General features: G+C 42.9%; 1 protein-coding gene across 1 annotated transcript in view; it reads left to right on the top strand.

The window, feature by feature from the left end:
* LOC144891204 (uncharacterized) overlaps window positions 1-21,134 on the top strand; it is a 43,357-nt gene extending 22,223 nt beyond the window's left edge. The window contains exons 4-5 of the mRNA XM_078773578.1: window positions 20,578-20,735; window positions 21,111-21,134. Of these exons, the coding sequence (XP_078629704.1) occupies window positions 20,578-20,735; window positions 21,111-21,134 (182 nt within the window). The remainder of the gene's footprint in view (window positions 1-20,577; window positions 20,736-21,110) is intronic.
* The last annotated feature ends 1,151 nt before the right edge of the window (window positions 21,135-22,285 follow it).

Below are 22,285 nucleotides of genomic sequence, written 5' to 3' on the forward strand. Positions count from 1 at the left end.
CTATCCCTCCCACAGATCTCTCGATGTCCCTGCTCTCAGATGTTGTTTGTGTTCCTCCCCCTCTCGCCCCATCTTGTCTACCGCTCCCCATGTTATATGTTTTATGTGTCGGTGTCTTTCTGTGTGATTAATGTTAGCTCTTTCACGAACCATGATCTTTTATACAAAAAAAAGAAAGAAAAAAAGTCAATTATTTTCCCCTCAATCTCCTGACAACCATCAGTTTTCAGTCCACTCAAGGATGTTCCCTCTTGGAGCCCCTAACTTATTTGTATTTAAATACTTCTTCCACCATCTTTAGCCAAGTCTTTCTTGGTCTTCCCCGTCCTCTACTTCCTTCTACATTCATTTCCATCTCTCGTCTCAACTAGTCACTTTCATCCTTCCTCAACACATGACCATACCATCTCGACCTGTTTCTCTTCACAGCATCCAACACAGGCTCTATTCGCATCATCTTTCGCAATTCATCATTTGTCTTCCTCTCTCTCAAGGATACTCCACACATCCACCGAACCATTCGCATTTACACCCTTTCCAGCCTTCGTTGCTGCTCTATGTTCATTACCCATGTCTCGCTCCCATAAATCTTAACACTTCTCACACATGCAGCATACACCTTTCCCTTCAGCTTCAATGACACTCCCCTCCTCGTCAGCAGGCCACTCAGTTCCCGAAACTACTTCCATGCACATCTCACTCCAACAACTGTTGCCGAGTCTGATCCACCTTCTCCATTCAGCATGTCTCTGAGGTAGCAAAATGTTTTCACACCTTCCAGCTTCATGCCGTCTCCAAGATCCATCTCAACATTTCCTTCATCTGCAGCTCCCTCTGTGCACACCTTACACTTGAATGTAGCTGCCACACTGGTTAATGACCCTCCCAAACCACTACATTTTTTATGAACCCACTCAACGCACATTGTACATTGAATGGAATTCACTCCGGCCCCCTTCCTGCACACAGCACACGGCCACTTCCCAGTTCTTTCCACCTCACCACATGCTTTACCATTTGCCACACCTTTGTCTTTCCGAAATTCACTTTCAGACTTTTTGTCTCCATACATTCCTTCCACTTGTTCATCTTTTCCTTCAGTCCATCCATACTTTCTGCAATCAATACCAGATCGTCTGCATACAACAACTCCCACGGTAAACCCTCCTTTACATTCCGAGCCAGCACCTCCATCACAGCTACAAATAGTAGTGGTCTTAGTACCGACCCCTGATGCACTCCCACCTTCACCTCATGCTCATCACTGTTCCCGTCCTTCGTCCTGACAGCTGTGCGCGCTCTTTCGTACATTGCCATCACCACTCTGATCAACCATTCTTCCACTCCCAACTTCGTCAATGCCCAAGTCACTACTTCGCGTGGAACCCCATCAAATGCTTTCTCCAGATCAACAAACCCAAGAAACAACTTCTTCCTCTTCTCCACGTACTTCTCCTGCAACTGCCTCACAATAAAAAGCATGTCTGTCGTTCCTCTTCCTGGCATAAATCCAAACTGCATTTCGTCGATCTTCACCTTCTTCCTTATCCTCCTCTCCAACACCCTTTCCAATACCTTCATTCCATGTTCCAATAACTTTATCACTCGATACGAGCCACAGTCCTGCGGGTCACCTTGCCCCTTGTATAGAGGGGCGAGGGTACTGAGTTCCCAATCCACTGGAATGCGGCCTTCTTTCACCACCAGATTACAGATCTCTGTCATTCTCTTCACACCCAAACTTCCTGCTGCCTTCAACATATCTCCCACAACTCCTGTCGGCCCTCCCACAACTCCTGTCGGCCCTCCCACTTTTCTACTCTTCATTGCATTTATCTCTTCCTCAACTTCCTTCTCAGTTGTATTCTCTGCTGGTCCTAAAACTAGGTTACTCTCTATGTTGCCATCCCATTCATTCTCTGCATTCAACAGCATTTCCATATATCTCTTCCATCTTCCTTTAATTCCATCTGGGTCCACAACGATTTGTCCCACTTCATTCTTCAAGCAACAACATTCTTTAATCCCTGGTGTTGGGCTAGCGGCTAGGGTGCCGGCTTAGGATCCTAGGATCCTGGGTTCGAATCTCGGTCGATCGCCGATTTAATGCCAGGGGGGTTCACTCAGCCTGTCATCCTTCCGAGGTCGGCTAATTGAGTACCAGTTCACTGGTAATTCCCTGTTTGTCGTTGAAGGCGGCAATAAGGGTTGGCGTCAGGAAGGGCATCCGGCCGTAAAACATTGCTTCAAAAAGGGGACCAAAAAACAACAACTACCACGGTCCCCGAAAAGGCCAGCCCCCGCTTTGCGGGGAAAAATGGCCTCTAAACGGTGGTTTTATTCTTCAAGCAACTCATCCCCATCACATCACACCTCTTTCGCTATCTGCTTTGCAATCCTGAATACCGCTCTCTGACCCTCTTCCGAATCCAAGCGTTCTCCGAACATTTTCCTGTATGCCTCCTGCGCCTTTGCTACCTCTTTCTTTGCAGCCTTCTTGGCTGCCTTATAACTTTCATGCTCTGCCTTTTCTGCTTCCATATCCTTTGCCTTCTGCCACTCCTTGAACTTCTTCCTCTTCTCGTCAATCCGCTTTCCAACTTCATCATCCCACCACCATGTTTCCGAGTGCCTCGGTGGTCCTTTTGTCCATCCACATACCTCACCAACAGCTCCCAACAGACTATCTTTCATTGACATCCAACCACTTTCAAGCTCAACCACATCATCCTCTGTCATACTCACCCTCTCTTTTAATGCCTCACTCACTGTCACCTCTTTCAACCTCCACACCTTCATTCTCGGTTGGTACTTCACCTGCTGAGTTCTCCTCGCACCTTTCACCCTTATGTCGCAGACAACCAAGTGGTGCTGTGAAGCAGGCTCCTTGCGCCGGGATCGCCTTTGTTCTCCCGGAGGTGCCCCATGTCTCGCCTTCGCACCATCAGGTAGTCAACGGTTGTCGTCGACCCACCTGACGTGTATGTAACATGCTTATTATCGTCTTTCTGGAACTGAGATTTACAAATCAATATATCAACTTCATCAGCAAACTCCAAAATCCTTTCACCCTCTCCATTTCTCACACCACATCCATAACCCCTATGAACTCCCTCAAAACCATCCATACTCCTTCCCACATGTCCATTTAGGTCTCCTCCTACCACAACTACTTCCTCATCTTTTACGTTTTCCATCAGCTTCTCAATTGCACACCAGAACTTGTCCTTCTCCGTCGCTCCGACCAACCTACGGAGCATATCCCGAGATGACGTTCACCAAGAGCTTTCCAATCGTCATTGTCACCATCAACCTTTCATTCAATCTAGTCATACTCACCACACTGTCTACAAACTCCTCAGAAAACAGGACATCAACACCAAGCAAACCTTCTGGGCACCCTAGCCACACAAGCTTGTATTTCTGTCCCTGCTTACCTTTCACCATTCTCACGCCACTTCCCTTCCATCTCGTCTCCTGCACACAACATATGTCCACTCTTCTTCTGACCAATACTTCCACCACTTCTCCTGATCTCCCTGTCATTGTCCCTATATTCCATGTCCCAAACCTCAGAAACCGATGTCCACTTCGGGCATCAGACGTTTCGTCGTCATAAATGGAGTGATTTCCACCCTTGCTTCGATGGGGTTCCCCACCTTGAGTTTTGACGAGGGAGTGGGTGGGGTCCCCCATGGGGTACTTCGGGCTGTACCCTGCCCATATGTAGTTGTAATTGTTGTGGTTCTCATTTTTAGGCTATGTTTTTTTTTATGGCCTGGTGCCCTTCCTGACGCCAACCCTTTTTTAAACTTCAAAACAAAGTAAATGATTGTAACATTGAGGATATAATACAACTATTTTGTGATACACAGAAATCAAAACCGAAACCAAAACCCATAACTTGTATTCTCAGTGATAATACGGGTGATATACACTACCGGTCAAAATGTTGATGAAGTGTGTATGAAGCATGATATTGATTATGGGAATACCATTACATTGGATGAAAAACACAAAGCCGACAGATAAATGTTGTATAATTTGTCTCTGATACAAAATCTAACATTGAGAGAGAACGTTGATAGGTTTATTGTGAAAAAATTGATAAGTGCAAAATTGAAACTTGGTCTTTGTTATCCAGGTGTTTCACCACGGGCGTAGCCCTCAAAAAACTGTTAAGCTCCAATGATGTCATCAAGACTGAGGAGCTTTTGGATAATGAATTGCATAAACCTATAATCACAAAGTTCAAAAGAAGGAAAGTTTATTCCAAAGGCACCGACCACATTTGGTCTGCTGATTTAATTGAACTAAATAATGATAAGGGATACAAGTATGCTTTAACCGTTATTGATTTGAGGAGTAGATTTGCATGGGTTGTTCCTTTAAAAAAACAAAAGGGGTATAAACAAGAGGGTATAATTCTTATGTTAGCTTTCAGTGAAACATTTAATAAAAGTAAAAGGAAACCAAAGAAGTTATTGACTGATGAGGGAACAGAGTTCTATAACAAAATATTTTTGAAATTTGTTAAAGATAATGGTATTACATTATACAGCACTTTTGATGAAGGGAAGGCAGTTGTTATTGAGCGTTTTAATCGTACTTTGAAAGAGAGGCTATATAAAAAATTCACACAACTCGGTTCTCAACAATGGGTATTATTAATTAAGGATATTGTTGATAATTACAATAATACAGTGCATTCATCAATAAAATCAAAACCATCAGAAACATTTACAGAATTAGAATATGAAAAGGAGATTGATTTGAGAAAGCCCAAGTTCAAAGTTGGTGATATTGTAAGAATATATAGATGGAAAAGTCATTTTGAGAAAGGTTATACAAAGAGATGGACTAATGAACTTTTTAAAATCGTTGATGTAATGAATACCGTCCCTTGGACCTATAAATTATATGATTTGAATGGGGAAGAAATATTGGGTTCTTTTTATTCACAAGAATTACAAAAGACACAAATACGCAGATAATGCCCTTGAAAGCAATAGGTTGGTGCTTCACAATCCTCTACTATACACCGCTATGGTCACTCGAGGGCCAGGTCCGGGGTGTTTAGAAGGGTGCATCTGCTGAGCTATTGAAATAATAAATGAACAATATATGTAATGAGGGACGTTCTTAGATCTGTGAACCCCAAACACAGAATCCTCAACCGAAGTCAGTCAAGGCTTAACTTCTGCACACAATTTTGTTTGTTGGTGTGTGTGAGTGAGTAATAATAATATACCAACCCTAACCCGCACATTAAAACATCAAATGTGTAAGTCTAGAAAACTGTATCCATTACATCAACGATTTAAAAAAGTTCTTAACTCCATCTCTTTGTATAACCTTCCAATTCTGTTCATCTTTTTCCTTTTTTTTTTTTTCCAACTTTTTTTAAACAATTCAACGATAATATAAGATAAATGAGTCTGTGAGGTATGACATTCATTCAAAAATTCACCTCACATTCAAAATCCCAACCCTAACCAAACCCCAACCCCCATCCTAACCCAACCCCAACCCAACCCCAAACCAACCGCAACCCAACCCGAACCCTCACATTCAAAATCTCAACCCCAACATAATCTTTTTTTTTCTTTTTAATACATATTTCAATTTTTATTTTTTTTCCCTCTGCTTCCAATTGTCTTTCAAAGCTTTCAAGTTTGAAGAAGTATAGATGGGGAGAAAATTTTTCAGCATTTTCTTCTTCAAACTTAATTGATATTGCAGAAATATATGTAAAAAAAAATAAAAAATATATTACTTATCTAATATTGAATTAAATAATATATATATATATATATATATATATATATATATACAGTGAAACCTTGACTTACGAGTGCACCAACTTACGAGTTTTCCGAGATACGAGCCGTCGCTCGGGCGGTTTATTGCTTTGAGATGCGAGCCGAGATCTGAGTTACGAGCTTACGCCACCCGCCACCAAGTGGGTTCCGGTCACGTGATTATCTTGCCGTGCAAGCATCTCTGCCGTATATCGCTGCTGCTTTGTTTTCGCATTTTGGTTATTTTGGAAAATTTCTTAGTTTTAACCATGGGTCCTAAGAAATTGAGTGCCAAGGGCAGTACTGAGAAGAAGAAGAGGATGATGTGCTTGGATATAAAACACGCAATCGTCGAAAAACATGAGCGAGGTGTGCGTGTTGTCGACTTGGTGAGGCAGTACGATCGTAGTACTTCTACGATATATACGTTTTTGAAGCAGAAGGAGTCGATAAAGGCTATAACGCCAGCCAAGGGCGTTACGATTATTTCAAAGCTCCGGACCTCTATCCATGAAGAGATGGAGAAGTTGTTGTTTGTGTGGTTGACGGAGAAGCAGCTCGCAGGATGCCGAGGAGGACGTATATAACGGCAGAGGAGAAGAGCATGCCAGGCCACAACTTGTTCAGAGTGCCGGCGATAGCTCGCCTTCTCTTTGTGGAAAACACGGTGAGATCCTTAACATCCAACAACTAATGGGACGCAAACGGGGCGCCCGGTTTAGCGGTACACACATTGATGAATCACCCTGCCTGTGATTCACCCATGACAGGTTATAGCTGGGTCGGGATTCAAACCCAGGCTGGACAGTTTAGAGTCAAGTGTGCGTACCTCCAGTCCAGGCCATCCTGCCAACTTGTATGCTGCATACAGGTGAAATATAAAGCAACATAAACATGAAATATGAAACAAACTTTGTAAAAATAAATAAATAAATAAACAAGAAGACGTCATGCAAAGCACGATACTTGCAAAATCTGCCAGTCTTGCAAAATCATAATCTTTCAAGTCAATCCGATGAAAATTGAGGATTTTAGAAATTTGGAAAAGTTGGTGACCTTTGGCCGATTTTGACCTTTTGACCCCAAAAGCAATAGGCTTCTCAATTGGGACGACCTAAACAACTTGGTGAAGTTCCGTGACGATCGGTTTAGAATTGTGACTTGCAGGCCAGTGACAAACAGACAGACAAACAGATGAAAAATCGGTCAGAGACCGAGGACTTGCCGGAATGTACTTTTTTATCGGCCATTTAGGACAAATATGGCGGCCGAACCACGTGACCGATGACATCATCATTAACATATTTTATTCCCCATGGAGAATTCTTTACAAAGAGCCATGTCTCAATTTTTTCTATTCAGCACTTTCGGAGATGTGGAGATGCAAAGTTTTTCGTTTTTTCCAAGATGGTGGCCGAACCACGTGACTGATGACGTCATCATTAACATATTTTATTCCCCTTCGAGAGTTCTTTACAATGAGCCATGTCTCAATTTTTTATATTGAGCACTTTTGGAGATATGGAGGTGCAACATTTTCGGTTTTTCCAAGATGGCGGCCGAACCACGTGACTGATGTCATCATCAACATATTTTATTCCCCGTGGAGATTTCTTTACAATGAGCCATGTCTCAATTTTTTCTATTCAGCACTTTCGGAGATATGGAGGTGCAAAGTTTTTCGGTTTTTCCAAGATGGCGGCTGAACCACGTGACTGATGACGTCATCATTAACACATTTTATTCCCCATGGAGAGTTCTTTACAATGAGCCATGTCATTTTTTTCGATTCAGCACTTTTGGAGATATGGAGGTGCAAACTTGTTCGGTTTTTCCAAAATGGCGGCCGAAACACGTGACCTTTGACGTCATCATTGACATAGTTTATTCCACATTGAGAGTTCTTTACAATGAGCCATGTCTCAATTTTTTCTATTCATGACTTTCGGAGATATGGAGGTGCAAAGTTTTTCGTTTTTTCCAAGATGGCGGCCGAACCACGTGACCGATGACGTCATCATTAACATATTTTATTCCCCATGGAGAGTTCTTTACAATGAGCCATGTCTCAATTTTTTCTGTTCCGCACTTTCGGAGATATGGAGGTGCAAAAATTTTCGGTTTTTCCAATATGGCGGCCGAACCACGTGACGTATGACATCATCATTAACATATTTTATTCCCCATGTAGAGTTCTTCACAATGAGCCATGTCTCAATTTTTTCTATTCAGCACTTTCGGAGATATGGAGGTGCAAAATTTTTCGGTTTTTCCAAGATGGCGGCCGAACCACGTGACTGATGACGTCATCATTACCATATTTTATTCCCCATGGAGAGTTTTTTCCAATGAGCCATGTCTCAATTTTTTCTGTTCAGCACTTTCGGAGATATGGAGGTGCAAAGTTTTTCCAAGATGGCGGCCGAACCAGTTGACCGATGACGTCAACAATTGGGCACAGTATATTCCCGGGCAAGTCCAACATCTGTGCAAAGTTTGGCGATTCTACGTGCAACGGTGTAGACGTATAGTGGGGCAACGTAGCATAACAATTGTGCATTTTTGTGAGAAAAGCACCAAATTTGGCACACTAGTAGACTATCATATTATGAAAAGATCTGGATATTGGGCCATCTCAGATTCAGAGATTTGATTTTTGCAAGATTTCGATTCGATTGGGATCGAAGAGAACACCTTCTTCGTCTTCTGTGCAGTGAAGTTGCCAGCCCTGAATTCTCTGGCTACATCTGGGTGCTTCATTGGGAGTGCAACCATGGCCCTCAGGTGAACAGGGACCCACCTGGCATAGTGTGTGTGGTCTAAGGCATGGAACCATGGGACCAGTTCCGTCGGGGCATCAAGGTACATCGTGAATGAAGCCTGCCGCAGAGAACGCACGTAGACCAGTACCAACATCTCTAGTTCCTGCACAGTTGCCCAGTACTGAAAGTTGGGAATGTCTTCTCCTCTCTGGTGACACCAGTCTTCGAACTCAGGCAGGTCTTCTGCATCATCAGCATATGTCATACAGTGGCGTTCATACACACGGTGTTGCAGGATGTGCAGTGCCGCTGCAGTGATTTGATAAGCTCTTCTTGTGCGGGTGACGTGGGCAGCAGTTCGCAGGAAGGAGTCGGCCGTCCCTCGCGTTGCAATCTCAGCTTGCAAATCTGCAAAATCTGCAAATCTTGCAAAAATGAAATCTCTGAATCTGAGATGGCCCAACATCCAGATCTTTTCATGATATGATAGTCTATTAGTGTGCCAAATTTGGTGCTTTCCTCACAAAATGCACAATTGTTATGCTATATTTAGCTTAGCTGCCGGACGAGTAGTGCTGCAAACACAGACAAACAGATGAAAAATCGGTCAGAGACCGAGGACTTGCCGGAATGTACTTTTTTATCGGCCATTTAGGACAAATATGGCGGCCGAACCACATGACCGATGACGTCATCAATTGGGCACAGTCTATTCCTGGGCAAGACCAATATGTGTGCAAAGTTTGGCGATTCTACGTGCAACGGTGTAGACGTAGTGCTGCAAACAGACAGACAGACAAACAGATGAAAAATCGGTCAGAGACCGAGGGCTTACCGGAATGTACTTTTTATCGGCCATTTAGGACAAATATGGCGGCCGAACCACGGGACCGATGACATCATCATTAACATATTGTATTCCCCATGGAGAGTTCTTTACAATGAGCCATGTCTCAATTTGTTCTGTTCAGCACTTTTGGAGATATGGAGGTGCTAAGTTTTTCGGTTTTTCCAAGATGGCGGCCGAACCACGTGACCTATGACATCATCATTAACATATTTTATTCCCCCTGGAGAGTTCTTTACAATGAGCCATGTCTCAATTTTTTCTATTCAGCACTTTCGGAGACATGGAAGTGCAAATTTTTTCGGTTTTTCCAAGATGGCGGCCGAACCACGTGACCGATGACGTCATCATGAACATATTTTGTTCCCCATGGAGAGTTCTTTACAATGAGCCATGTCTCAATTTTTTCTATTCAGCACTTTCGGAGACATGGAAGTGCAAAGTTTTTCGGTTTTTCTAAGATGGCGGTTGAACCACGTGACTGATGTCATCATTTACATATTTTATTCCCCATGGAGAGTTCTTTACAATGAGCCATGTCTCAATTTTTTCTGTTCAGTACTTTCAGAGATATGGAGGTGCAACGTTTTTCGGTTTTTCCAAGATGGCGGCCGAACCACGTGACCGATGACGTCATCAATTGGGCACAGTCTAATCCAGGGCAAGATCAATATGTGTGCAAAGTTTGGCGATTCTACGTGCAACGGTGTAGACGCAGTGCTGCAAACAGACAGACAGACAAACAGATGATAAATCGGTCAGAGACCGAGGACTTGCCGGAATGTACTTTTTTATCGACCATTTAGGATAAATATGGCGGCCGAACCACGTGACCGATGAGGTCATCATTAACATATTTTATTCCCCATGGAGAGTTCTTTACAATGAGCCATGTCTCAATTTTTTCTATTCAGGACTTTTGGAGATGTGGAGGTGCAAAGTTTTTCGGTTTTTCCAAGACGGCGACCGAACCACGTGACCGATGACGTCATCATTAACATATTTTATTCCCCATGGAGAGTTCTTTACAATGAGCCATGTCTCAATTTTTTCTGTTCAGCACTTTTGGAGATATAGTGGTGCAAAGTTTTGCTGTTTTTCCAAGATGGCGGCCGACCACGTGACTGACGACGTCATCATTAACATATTTTATTCCCCATGGAGAGTTCTTTACAATGAGCCATGTCTCAATTTTTTCTGTTCCGCACTTTCGGAGATATGGAGGTGCAAAAATTTTCGGTTTTTCCAATATGGCGGCCGAACCACGTGACGTATGACATCATCATTAACATATTTTATTCCCCATGTAGAGTTCTTCACAATGAGCCATGTCTCAATTTTTTCTATTCAGCACTTTCGGAGATATGGAGGTGCAAAATTTTTCGGTTTTTCCAAGATGGCGGCCGAACCACGTGACTGATGACGTCATCATTACCATATTTTATTCCCCATGGAGAGTTTTTTCCAATGAGCCATGTCTCAATTTTTTCTGTTCAGCACTTTCGGAGATATGGAGGTGCAAAGTTTTTCCAAGATGGCGGCCGAACCAGTTGACCGATGACGTCAACAATTGGGCACAGTATATTCCCGGGCAAGTCCAACATCTGTGCAAAGTTTGGCGATTCTACGTGCAACGGTGTAGACGTATAGTGGGGCAACGTAGCATAACAATTGTGCATTTTTGTGAGAAAAGCACCAAATTTGGCACACTAGTAGACTATCATATTATGAAAAGATCTGGATATTGGGCCATCTCAGATTCAGAGATTTGATTTTTGCAAGATTTCGATTCGATTGGGATCGAAGAGAACACCTTCTTCGTCTTCTGTGCAGTGAAGTTGCCAGCCCTGAATTCTCTGGCTACATCTGGGTGCTTCATTGGGAGTGCAACCATGGCCCTCAGGTGAACAGGGACCCACCTGGCATAGTGTGTGTGGTCTAAGGCATGGAACCATGGGACCAGTTCCGTCGGGGCATCAAGGTACATCGTGAATGAAGCCTGCCGCAGAGAACGCACGTAGACCAGTACCAACATCTCTAGTTCCTGCACAGTTGCCCAGTACTGAAAGTTGGGAATGTCTTCTCCTCTCTGGTGACACCAGTCTTCGAACTCAGGCAGGTCTTCTGCATCATCAGCATATGTCATACAGTGGCGTTCATACACACGGTGTTGCAGGATGTGCAGTGCCGCTGCAGTGATTTGATAAGCTCTTCTTGTGCGGGTGACGTGGGCAGCAGTTCGCAGGAAGGAGTCGGCCGTCCCTCGCGTTGCAATCTCAGCTTGCAAATCTGCAAAATCTGCAAATCTTGCAAAAATGAAATCTCTGAATCTGAGATGGCCCAACATCCAGATCTTTTCATGATATGATAGTCTATTAGTGTGCCAAATTTGGTGCTTTCCTCACAAAATGCACAATTGTTATGCTATATTTAGCTTAGCTGCCGGACGAGTAGTGCTGCAAACACAGACAAACAGATGAAAAATCGGTCAGAGACCGAGGACTTGCCGGAATGTACTTTTTTATCGGCCATTTAGGACAAATATGGCGGCCGAACCACATGACCGATGACGTCATCAATTGGGCACAGTCTATTCCTGGGCAAGACCAATATGTGTGCAAAGTTTGGCGATTCTACGTGCAACGGTGTAGACGTAGTGCTGCAAACAGACAGACAGACAAACAGATGAAAAATCGGTCAGAGACCGAGGGCTTACCGGAATGTACTTTTTATCGGCCATTTAGGACAAATATGGCGGCCGAACCACGGGACCGATGACATCATCATTAACATATTGTATTCCCCATGGAGAGTTCTTTACAATGAGCCATGTCTCAATTTGTTCTGTTCAGCACTTTTGGAGATATGGAGGTGCTAAGTTTTTCGGTTTTTCCAAGATGGCGGCCGAACCACGTGACCTATGACATCATCATTAACATATTTTATTCCCCCTGGAGAGTTCTTTACAATGAGCCATGTCTCAATTTTTTCTATTCAGCACTTTCGGAGACATGGAAGTGCAAATTTTTTCGGTTTTTCCAAGATGGCGGCCGAACCACGTGACCGATGACGTCATCATGAACATATTTTGTTCCCCATGGAGAGTTCTTTACAATGAGCCATGTCTCAATTTTTTCTATTCAGCACTTTCGGAGACATGGAAGTGCAAAGTTTTTCGGTTTTTCTAAGATGGCGGTTGAACCACGTGACTGATGTCATCATTTACATATTTTATTCCCCATGGAGAGTTCTTTACAATGAGCCATGTCTCAATTTTTTCTGTTCAGTACTTTCAGAGATATGGAGGTGCAACGTTTTTCGGTTTTTCCAAGATGGCGGCCGAACCACGTGACCGATGACGTCATCAATTGGGCACAGTCTAATCCAGGGCAAGATCAATATGTGTGCAAAGTTTGGCGATTCTACGTGCAACGGTGTAGACGCAGTGCTGCAAACAGACAGACAGACAAACAGATGATAAATCGGTCAGAGACCGAGGACTTGCCGGAATGTACTTTTTTATCGACCATTTAGGATAAATATGGCGGCCGAACCACGTGACCGATGAGGTCATCATTAACATATTTTATTCCCCATGGAGAGTTCTTTACAATGAGCCATGTCTCAATTTTTTCTATTCAGGACTTTTGGAGATGTGGAGGTGCAAAGTTTTTCGGTTTTTCCAAGACGGCGACCGAACCACGTGACCGATGACGTCATCATTAACATATTTTATTCCCCATGGAGAGTTCTTTACAATGAGCCATGTCTCAATTTTTTCTATTCAGCACTTTCGGAGATATGGAGGTGCTAGTTTATTCGGTTTTTCCAAGATGGCGGCCGAATCACGTGACCGATGACGTCATCATTAACATATTTTATTCCCCATGGAGAGTTCTTTACAATGAGCCATGTCTCAATTTTTTCTATTCAGCACTTTTGGAGATATCGAGGTGCAAGGTTTTTTGTTTTTTCCAAGATGGCGGCTGAACCACGTGACCGATGACGTCATCATTAACATATTTTATTCCCCATGGAGCATTCTTTACAATGAGCCATGTCTCATTTTTTTCTATTCAGCACTTTTGGACACATCGAGGTGCTAGGTTTTTCGGTTTTTCCAAGATGGCGGCCGACCACGTGACATATGACATCATCATTAACATATTTTATTCCCCATGGAGAGTTCTTTACAATGAGCCATGTCTCAATTTTTTCTGTTCAGCACTTTTGGAGATTTTGTGGTGCAAAGTTTTGCCGTTTTTCCAAGATGGCGGCCGACCACGTGACATATGACATCATCATTAACATATTTTATTCCCCATGGAGAGTTCTTTACAATGAGCCATGTCTCAATTTTTCTGTTCAGCACTTTTGGAGATTTCGTGGTGCAAAGTTTTGCCGTTTTTCCAAGATGGCGGCCGACCACGTTACTGATGATGTCATCATTAACATATTTTATTCCCCATGGAGAGTTCTTTACAATGAGCCATGTCTCAATTTTTTCTGTTCAGTACTTTCGGAGATGTAGAAGTGCAAATTTTTTCGGTTTTTCGAAGATGGCGGCCGAACCACGTCACCGATGACGTCATCAATTGGGCACAGTCTATTCCAGGGCAAGACCAATATGTGTGCAAAGTTTGGCGATTCTCCGTGCAACGGTGTAGACGCAGTGCTGCAAACAGACAGACAAACAGACAGACAAACAAATGAAAAATCGGTCAAAGACCGAGGACTTGCCGGAATTTACTTTTTTATCGGCCATTTAGGACAAATATGGCGGCCGAACCACGTGACCGATGATGTCATCATGAACATATTTTATTCCCCATGGAGAGTTCTTTACAATGAGCCATGTCTCAATTTTTTATATTGAGCGTTTTTGGAGATATGGAGGTGCAAAATTTTTCGGTTTTTCCAAGATGGCGGCCGAACCACGTGACATTAGACGTCATCATTAACATATTTTATTCCCCATGGAGTTCTTTACAATGAGCCATGTCTCAATTTTTTCTGTTCAGTACTTTCGGAGATATAGAAGTGCAAAGTTTTTCGGTTTTTCCAAGATGGCGGCCGAACCACGTCACCGATGACGTCATCAATTGGGCACAGTCTATTCCAGGGCAAGACCAATATGTGTGCAAAGTTTGGCGATTCTACGTGCAACGGTGTAGACGCAGTGCTGCAAACAGACAGACAGACAGACAGATGAAAAATCGGTCAGAGACCGAGGACTTGCCGGAATTTACTTTTTTATCGGCCATTTAGGACAAATATGGCGGCCGAACCACGTGACCGATGACGTCATCATTAACATATTTTATTCCCCATGGAGAGTTCTTTACAATGAGCCATGTCTCAATTTTTTCCATTCTGCACTTTTGGAGATATAGTGGTGCAAAGTTTTCCCGTTTTTCCAAGATGGCGGCCGACCACGTGACCGATGGCATCATCATTAACATATTTTATTCCCCATGGAGCGTTCTTTGCAATGAGCCATGTCTCAATTTTTTCTGTTCAGCACTTTTGGAGATATAGTGGTGCAAAGTTTTCCCGTTTTTCCAAGATGGCGGCCGACCACGTGACCGTTGGCATCATCATTAACATATTTTATTCCCCATGGAGAGTTCTTTACAATGAGCCATGTCTCCATTTTTTCTATTCAGCACTTTCAGAGAAATGGAGGTGCAAAATTTTTCGGTTTTTCCAAGATGGCGGCCGAACCACGTGACATATGACGTCATCATTAACCTATTTTATTCCCCATGGAGAGTTCTTTACAATGAGCAATGTCTCAATTTTTTCTGTTCAGCACTTTTGGAGATATAGTGGTGCAAAGTTTTGCCGTTTTTCCAAGATGGCGGCCGACCACGTGACATATGACGTCATCATTAACATATTTTATTCCCCATGGAGCGTTCTTTGCAATGAGCCATGTCTCAATTTTTTCTGTTCAGCACTTTTGGAGATATCGTGGTGCAAAGTTTTGCCGTTTTTCCAAGATGGCGGCCGACCACGTGACTGATGACGTCATCATTAACATATTTTATTCCCCATGGAGAGTTCTTTACAATGAGCCATGTCTCAATTTTTTCTGTTCAGGACTTTCGGAGATATGGAGGTGCAAAAATTTTCGGTTTTTCCAAGATGGCGGCCGAACCACGTGACCGATGACGTCATCATTAACATATTTATTCCCCATGGAGAGTTCTTTACAATGAGCCATGTCTCAATTTTTTCTGTTCCGCACTTTGAGATATCGAGGTGCAAAAATTTTCGGTTTTTCCAAGATGGCGGCCGAACCACGTGACCGATGACGTCATCATTTGGGCACAGTATATTAGAGGGCAAGACAAATACGTGTGAAAAGTTTGGTGATTCTACGTGCAACGGTGTAGACGTAGTGCTGCAAACAGACAAACAGACAAACAGACAAACAGAAAATCGGTCAGAGACCGAGGACTTGCCGGAATGTACTTTTTTATCAGCCATTTAGGACAAATATGGCGGCCGAACCACGTGACTGATGACGTCATCATTAACATATTTTATTCCCCATGGAGAGTTCTTTACAATGAGCCATGCCTCAATTTTTTCTATTCTGGACTTTTGGAGATGTGGAGGTGCAGAGTTTTTCGGTTTTTCCAAGATGGCGGCCGAACCACGTGACCGATAACATCATCATTAACATATTTTATTCCCCATGGAGAGTTCTTTACAATGAGCCATGTCTCAATTATTTATATTCAGCACTTTCGGAGATATGGAGGTGCTAGGTTTTTCGGTTTTTCCAAGATGGCGGCCGACCACGTGACTGATGACATCATCATTAACATATTTTATTCCCCATGGAGTTCTTTACAATGAGCCATGTCTCAATTTTTTCTGTTCAGCACTTTTGGAGATATAGTGGTGCAAAGTTTTGCCGTTTTTCCAAGATGGCGGCCGACCACGTGACATATGACGTCATCATTAACATATTTTATTCCCCATGGAGAGTTCTTTACAATGAGCCATGTCTCAATTCTTTCTGTTCAGCACTTTTGGAGATATAGTGGCGCAACGTTTTGCCGTTTTTCCAAGATGGCGACCGAACCACGTGACTGATGACGTCATCATTTACATATTTTATTCCCCATGGAGAGTTCTTTACAATGAGCCATGTCTCAATTTTTTCGGTTCAGCACTTTTGGAGATATAGTGGTGCAAAGTTTTGCCGTTTTTCCAAGATGGCGGCCGACCACGTGACATATGACATCATCATTAACATATTTTATTCCCCAATGGAGAGTTCTTTACAATGAGCCATGTCTCAATTTTTTCTGTTCAGCACTTTTGGAGATATAGTGGTGCAAATTTTTGCCGTTTTTCCAAGATGGCGGCCGACCACGTGACTGATGACGTCATCATTAACATATTTTATTCCCCATGGAGAGTTCTTTACAATGAGCCATGTCTCAATTTTTTTCTGTTCAGCACTTTTGGAGATATAGTGGTGCAAAGTTTTGCCGTTTTTCCAAAATGGCGGCCGACCACGTGACATATGACGTCATCATTAACATATTTTATTCCCCATGGAGAGTTCTTTACAATGAGGCATGTCTCAATTTTTTCTGTTCAGCACTTTTGGAGATATAGTGGCGCAACGTTTTGCCGTTTTTCCAAGATGGCGACCGAACCACGTGACTGATGACGTCATCATTTACATATTTTATTCCCCATGGAGAGTTCTTTACAATGAGCCATGTCTCAATTTTTTCTGTTCAGCACTTTTGGAAATATAGTGGTGCAAAGTTTTGCCGTTTTTCCAAGATGGCGGCCGACCACGTGACATATGACATCATCATTAACATATTTTATTCCCCATGAAGAGTTCTTTACAATGAGCCATGTCTCAATTTTTTCTGTTCAGCACTTTTGGAGATATAGTGGTGCAAAGTTTTGCTGTTTTTCCAAGATGGCGGCCGACCACGTGACTGACGACGTCATCATTAACATATTTTATTCCCCATGGAGAGTTCTTTACAATGAGCCATGTCTCAATTTTTTCTGTTCAGTACTTTCGGAGATATAGAGGTGCAAAGTTTTTCGGTTTTTCCAAGATGGCGGCCGAACCACGTCACCGATGACGTCATCAATTGGGCACAGTCTATTTCAGGGCAAGACCAATATGTGTGCAAAGTTTGGCGATTCTACGTGCAACGGTGTAGACGCAGTGCTGCAAACAGACAAACAGACAAACAGACAAACAGACAAACAGACAAACAGACAAACGAACAGCTCAACATACTTGCCGGAAAATTTTTTCCGGCAAGTAACAAACAGACAAACGAACAGATCAACATACTTGCCGGAATCTTTTCCGGCAAGTAATGAAAAATCGGTCAGAGACCGAGGACTTGCCGGAATTTACTTTATCGGCCATTTAGGACAAATATGGCGGCCGAACCACGTGACATATGACGTCATCATTAACATATTTTATTCCCCATGGAGTTCTTTATAATGAGCCATGTCTGATTTTTTCCTGTTCAGCACTTTTGGAGATATCGTGGTGCAAAGTTTTGCCGTTTTTCCAAGATGGCGGCCGACCACGTGACGGATGACGTCATCATTAACATATTTTATTTCCCATGGAGAGTTCTTTACAATGAGCCATGTCTCAATTGTTTCTGTTCAGCACTTTTGGAGATATCGTGGTGCAAAGTTTTGCCGTTTTTCCAAGATGGCGACCGAACCACGTGACTGATGACGTCATCATTTACATATTTTATTCCCCATGGAGAGTTCTTTACAATGAGCCATGTCAATTTTTTCTGTTCAGTACTTTCGGAGAAAAAGAAGTGCAAAGTTTTTCGGTTTTTCCAAGATGGCGGCCGAACCACGTCACCGATGACGTCATCAATTGGGCACAGTCTATTCCAGGGCAAGACCAATATGTGTGCAAAGTTTGGCGATTCTACGTGCAACGGTGTAGACGCAGTGCTGCAAACAGACAGACAGACAGACAGACAGACAGACAGACAGACAGACAGACAGACAGACAGACAGACAAACAGACAAACGAACAGATCAACATACTTGCCGGAAAATTTTTTCCGGCAAGTAACAAACAGATCAACATACTTGCCGGAATCTTTTCCGGCAAGTAATGAAAAATCGGTCAGAGACCGAGGACTTGCCGGAATTTACTTTATCGGCCATTTAGGACAAATATGGCGGCCGAACCACGTGGCCGATGACGTCATCATTAACATATTTTATTCCCCATGGAGAGTTCTTTACAATGAGCCATGTCTCAATTTTTTCTGTTCAGCACTTTCGGAGATATAGAGGTGCAAAGTTTTTCCAAGATGGCGGGCGAACCACTTGACTGATGACGTCAACAATTGGGCACAGTCGATTCCCGGGCAAGTCCAATATGTGTGCAAAGATTGGCGATTCTTCGTGCAACGGTGTAGACGTTTCGTGGGGCAACGTAGCATAACAATTGTGCATTTTGTGAGGAAAGCACCAAATTTGGCACACTCGTAGACTATCATATTATGAAAAGATCTGGATATTGGGCCATCTCAGATTCAGAGATTTGATTTTTGCAAGATTTCGATTCGATTGGGATCGAAGAGAACACCTTCTTCGTCTTCTGTTCAGTGAAGTTGCCAGCCCTGAATTCTCTGGCTACATCTGGGTGCTTCATTGGGAGTGCAACCATGGCCCTCAGGTGAACAGGGACCCACCTGGCATAGTGTGTGTGGTCTAAGGCATGGAACCATGGGACCAGTTCCGTCAGGGCATCAAGGTACATCGTGAATGAAGCCTGCCGCAGAGAACGCACGTAGACCAGTCCCAACATCTCTAGTTCCAGCACAGTTGCCCAGTACTGAAAGTTGGGAATGTCTTCTCCTCTCTGGTGACACCAGTCTTCGAACTCAGGCAGGTCTTCTGCATCATCAGCATATGTCATACAGTAGCGTTCATACGCACGGTGTTGCAGGATGTGCAGTGCCGCTGCAGTGATTTGATGAGCGCCACAAATGCAACTGACCAATATACTTGAAAAATCTTCGATTTTGCAAGTTATAAAATAAACTCTTTCCTCCATTGATAAGAGGTTTGAATCCAGTTCATCAATTTGAAGGTTGAGTTCCACACAGGTGGTAGGACAAAGGAATTGCAAAGTTATCCCACTCCAGCTCCAGTTCTGCACAGTAGTCAATTCTCAAGAGAAGCAGGAAGTGTTTTTAAATATAGCCTGCGCTTCAACCCTTTATATAAGAATGGTTGGTGGCTGTTTTTTCCTTTGGAAATTCGCTGGGCATGCCTGGGCAAGCCTTAACTGGAAATGATGCAATGGTGGAGAGAGTTTATAAAGTGGGTGGGGTGAGGGAAAGTGGGCAGGGCTTAGCAAAAAGTGGAAGGGGCTTTACAAAAAGTGGGCGGGGCTCAGTAAAAAGTGGGCGGGGCTCAGTAAAAAAGTGTGCGGGCTCAGCAAAAAGTGGGTTGGGCTTATCAAAAAGTGGGTGGGGCTTAGTAAAAGTGGGCGGGGCTTCAGAAGATGTTCGATGAGGTCATTAAGAGAAGTATCTCATTTCATATTAACTCAAGATGGTGATTCTGCTTCAATGGGGAGAGTTAATAAGTTAAAAGAGGGAGAAAAAGGGTGTAATTTTTCAAGAGATGGGGTGAGTCAATAAATTTCCATAATTTTCCCCATTGACTTCAATGTTAAATTTAATGTGTCCTCGAACCCCCATTATTCCTCTACTAATGTGTGGTCACTGATGCATCTTGTGCTGTGTATTCTGCCTGGTAGCATTAGTTTGGAGACATTAAACATCTCTGGGTGTCTTTCATGGAGAGTTGGCAAGTCAATGCCGGCACCCTGAGCAAATTACAAATTCCTGCCTTTACCCACTACAATCATGTCAGCCCTAGCCAACTGGTTTCTGAAAGACTTGGGCCAATTCTGCATGTTCTGAGCCCTTGACCTCTTACTAGGGGATATGGTATGTCAACACCTGTCTGGCAAAGAAGAAGACGGACTAATTTGTGAAATTGATGTCTCATTTACACAATGCACACACATCTGATCACGGTGATATTCTGTCCATTGATATTTTTCTCTCAGAATATCTGTTTTATGTTCATTTTTCCCTCTTCTTTCCAGGATCTTCTCTCCGCCATGGTGAAGATGATAAGGTTGCTGTCAGCACCAACTTTCAGGGATCTTCTCTCCGTCATGGTGAAAATGATGAGAGTACTTCCAGTGATAAGAGTGCTTTCAGTGTTTCCGACTGTGAAGAGTACGATGTGGGGCAGGTCGTGGTAAGGAAGACGTTTGATTACCTTTTTACAGTAATAGCTTGGTTTGCGTCGGGGATGCGTTCCTGAATAGTGTTACGATTAATCAAAATGATGTAAATCAAAACAATTTTTATAACTCCGCCGCTGAAGTCGCCGGAGGCATTATGTTTTCAGGTTATCCATCCGTCTGTATGACCATCCCGTACACCCATGCATCCGTCCGTGATAGGATTTCATTACCGCGTTAACTTGAGAAGGGCTGAAGGGATCTCAGTCAAACTTGGTGCAGGTATGTATGATGAGTTAACGATGAACTAATCCATTTTGTGGTCAAGAGGTCAAAGGTCAGAGGTCATGTTAGGTACAAATTCTGTTACCGTGATAACTTGTTCTCAGGTTAACTCAGGCACAGTGATGTGATTCTGACCAAACTTGGTACAAGTATGTATTATGATGCAAAAATGAACTTATTTGATTTTGGCATCAAGAGGTCAAAGTCTGTGATAGTTCTATAAGTTTAGAATGACTGAAGGGATCTAATTCAAACTTGGCACAGGAATGTATAATGATTTAAAGATTAACTGATTAGATTTTCAAGTCAAGAGGTCAGAGGTCATGTTTAGTAAAAAAAAAATTATGTTGCTGCTCCAACTCGTGAACTAGTAATGGGATTTTGAACAAATTTGGTATTCGTATATACGATGCAAAGATGAACTGATTGGATTATCGCATCAACAGATCAAAGTTCAGAGGTCATGTCAGGTAAAAATGTGACAACTTGAGAACACCTGAAGGGATTTAAATCCAACATTGTACAGGTATTATAATGATGTAAACATGAACTGATGAAATTTTGAGGTCAAAGGTCAGAGGTTCCATGAAGGAAAAAAAAATCTGTCACTGTTCTGACTTGTGAATCGGTGATGCAATTTTGCCCAAACTTGGTATAAGTATATATGATGAATGATGATGCATAGATGAACTGAATATGTTTTGGCATAAAATGTGAGAAATGAGGTGATTTTGTGATTTTGGTGAGGTTAGGTCATGTCAGGTAATAATGTGATACTTGATAACAGCTGAATGGATTTAAATCAAACTTGCTGCAAGTATGTATAATGATGTAGTAATGTGGGCGGAGGCATATCGCTCGATGTCATGACGTCGAAGAGTGTTGGTCTTGTTCTCATGAGCCTGAATAGGATAAGTGAGGGATGCGTTCCTAACATCGCCACTTCACGTATCGTATTTCACTTCTTACCCGTGATATTGTACACCGCACCTTTCCTATGCCATCCCCAGGTGCTGCATAACGTCATTGCTGGGCACCGAAGGGGGCTTGGCAGTGACGCACGCTGAAAGGGAGTACTCAGTTTTCACTCTGGTTGTTTGTTTTCTTGCTTTCTTGTTTGTTTGTTTGTTTGTCCGGGCGATATCTCAGCCATCCTTTGAGATAGGAAGCTGAAATGTCGGGACAACAGTGAGCAAGTCCTTTGTCAAAAACGGTATTTTTTGTTTTTTTGATTCGTCAATTAATTGAGGAGTTATTTAATTATTAGCGATTAATTAAG

Source organism: Myxine glutinosa, chromosome 3, assembly GCF_964187855.1.
Source record: "Myxine glutinosa chromosome 3, kmMyxGlut1.1, whole genome shotgun sequence".
NCBI lineage: Eukaryota > Metazoa > Chordata > Myxini > Myxiniformes > Myxinidae > Myxine > Myxine glutinosa.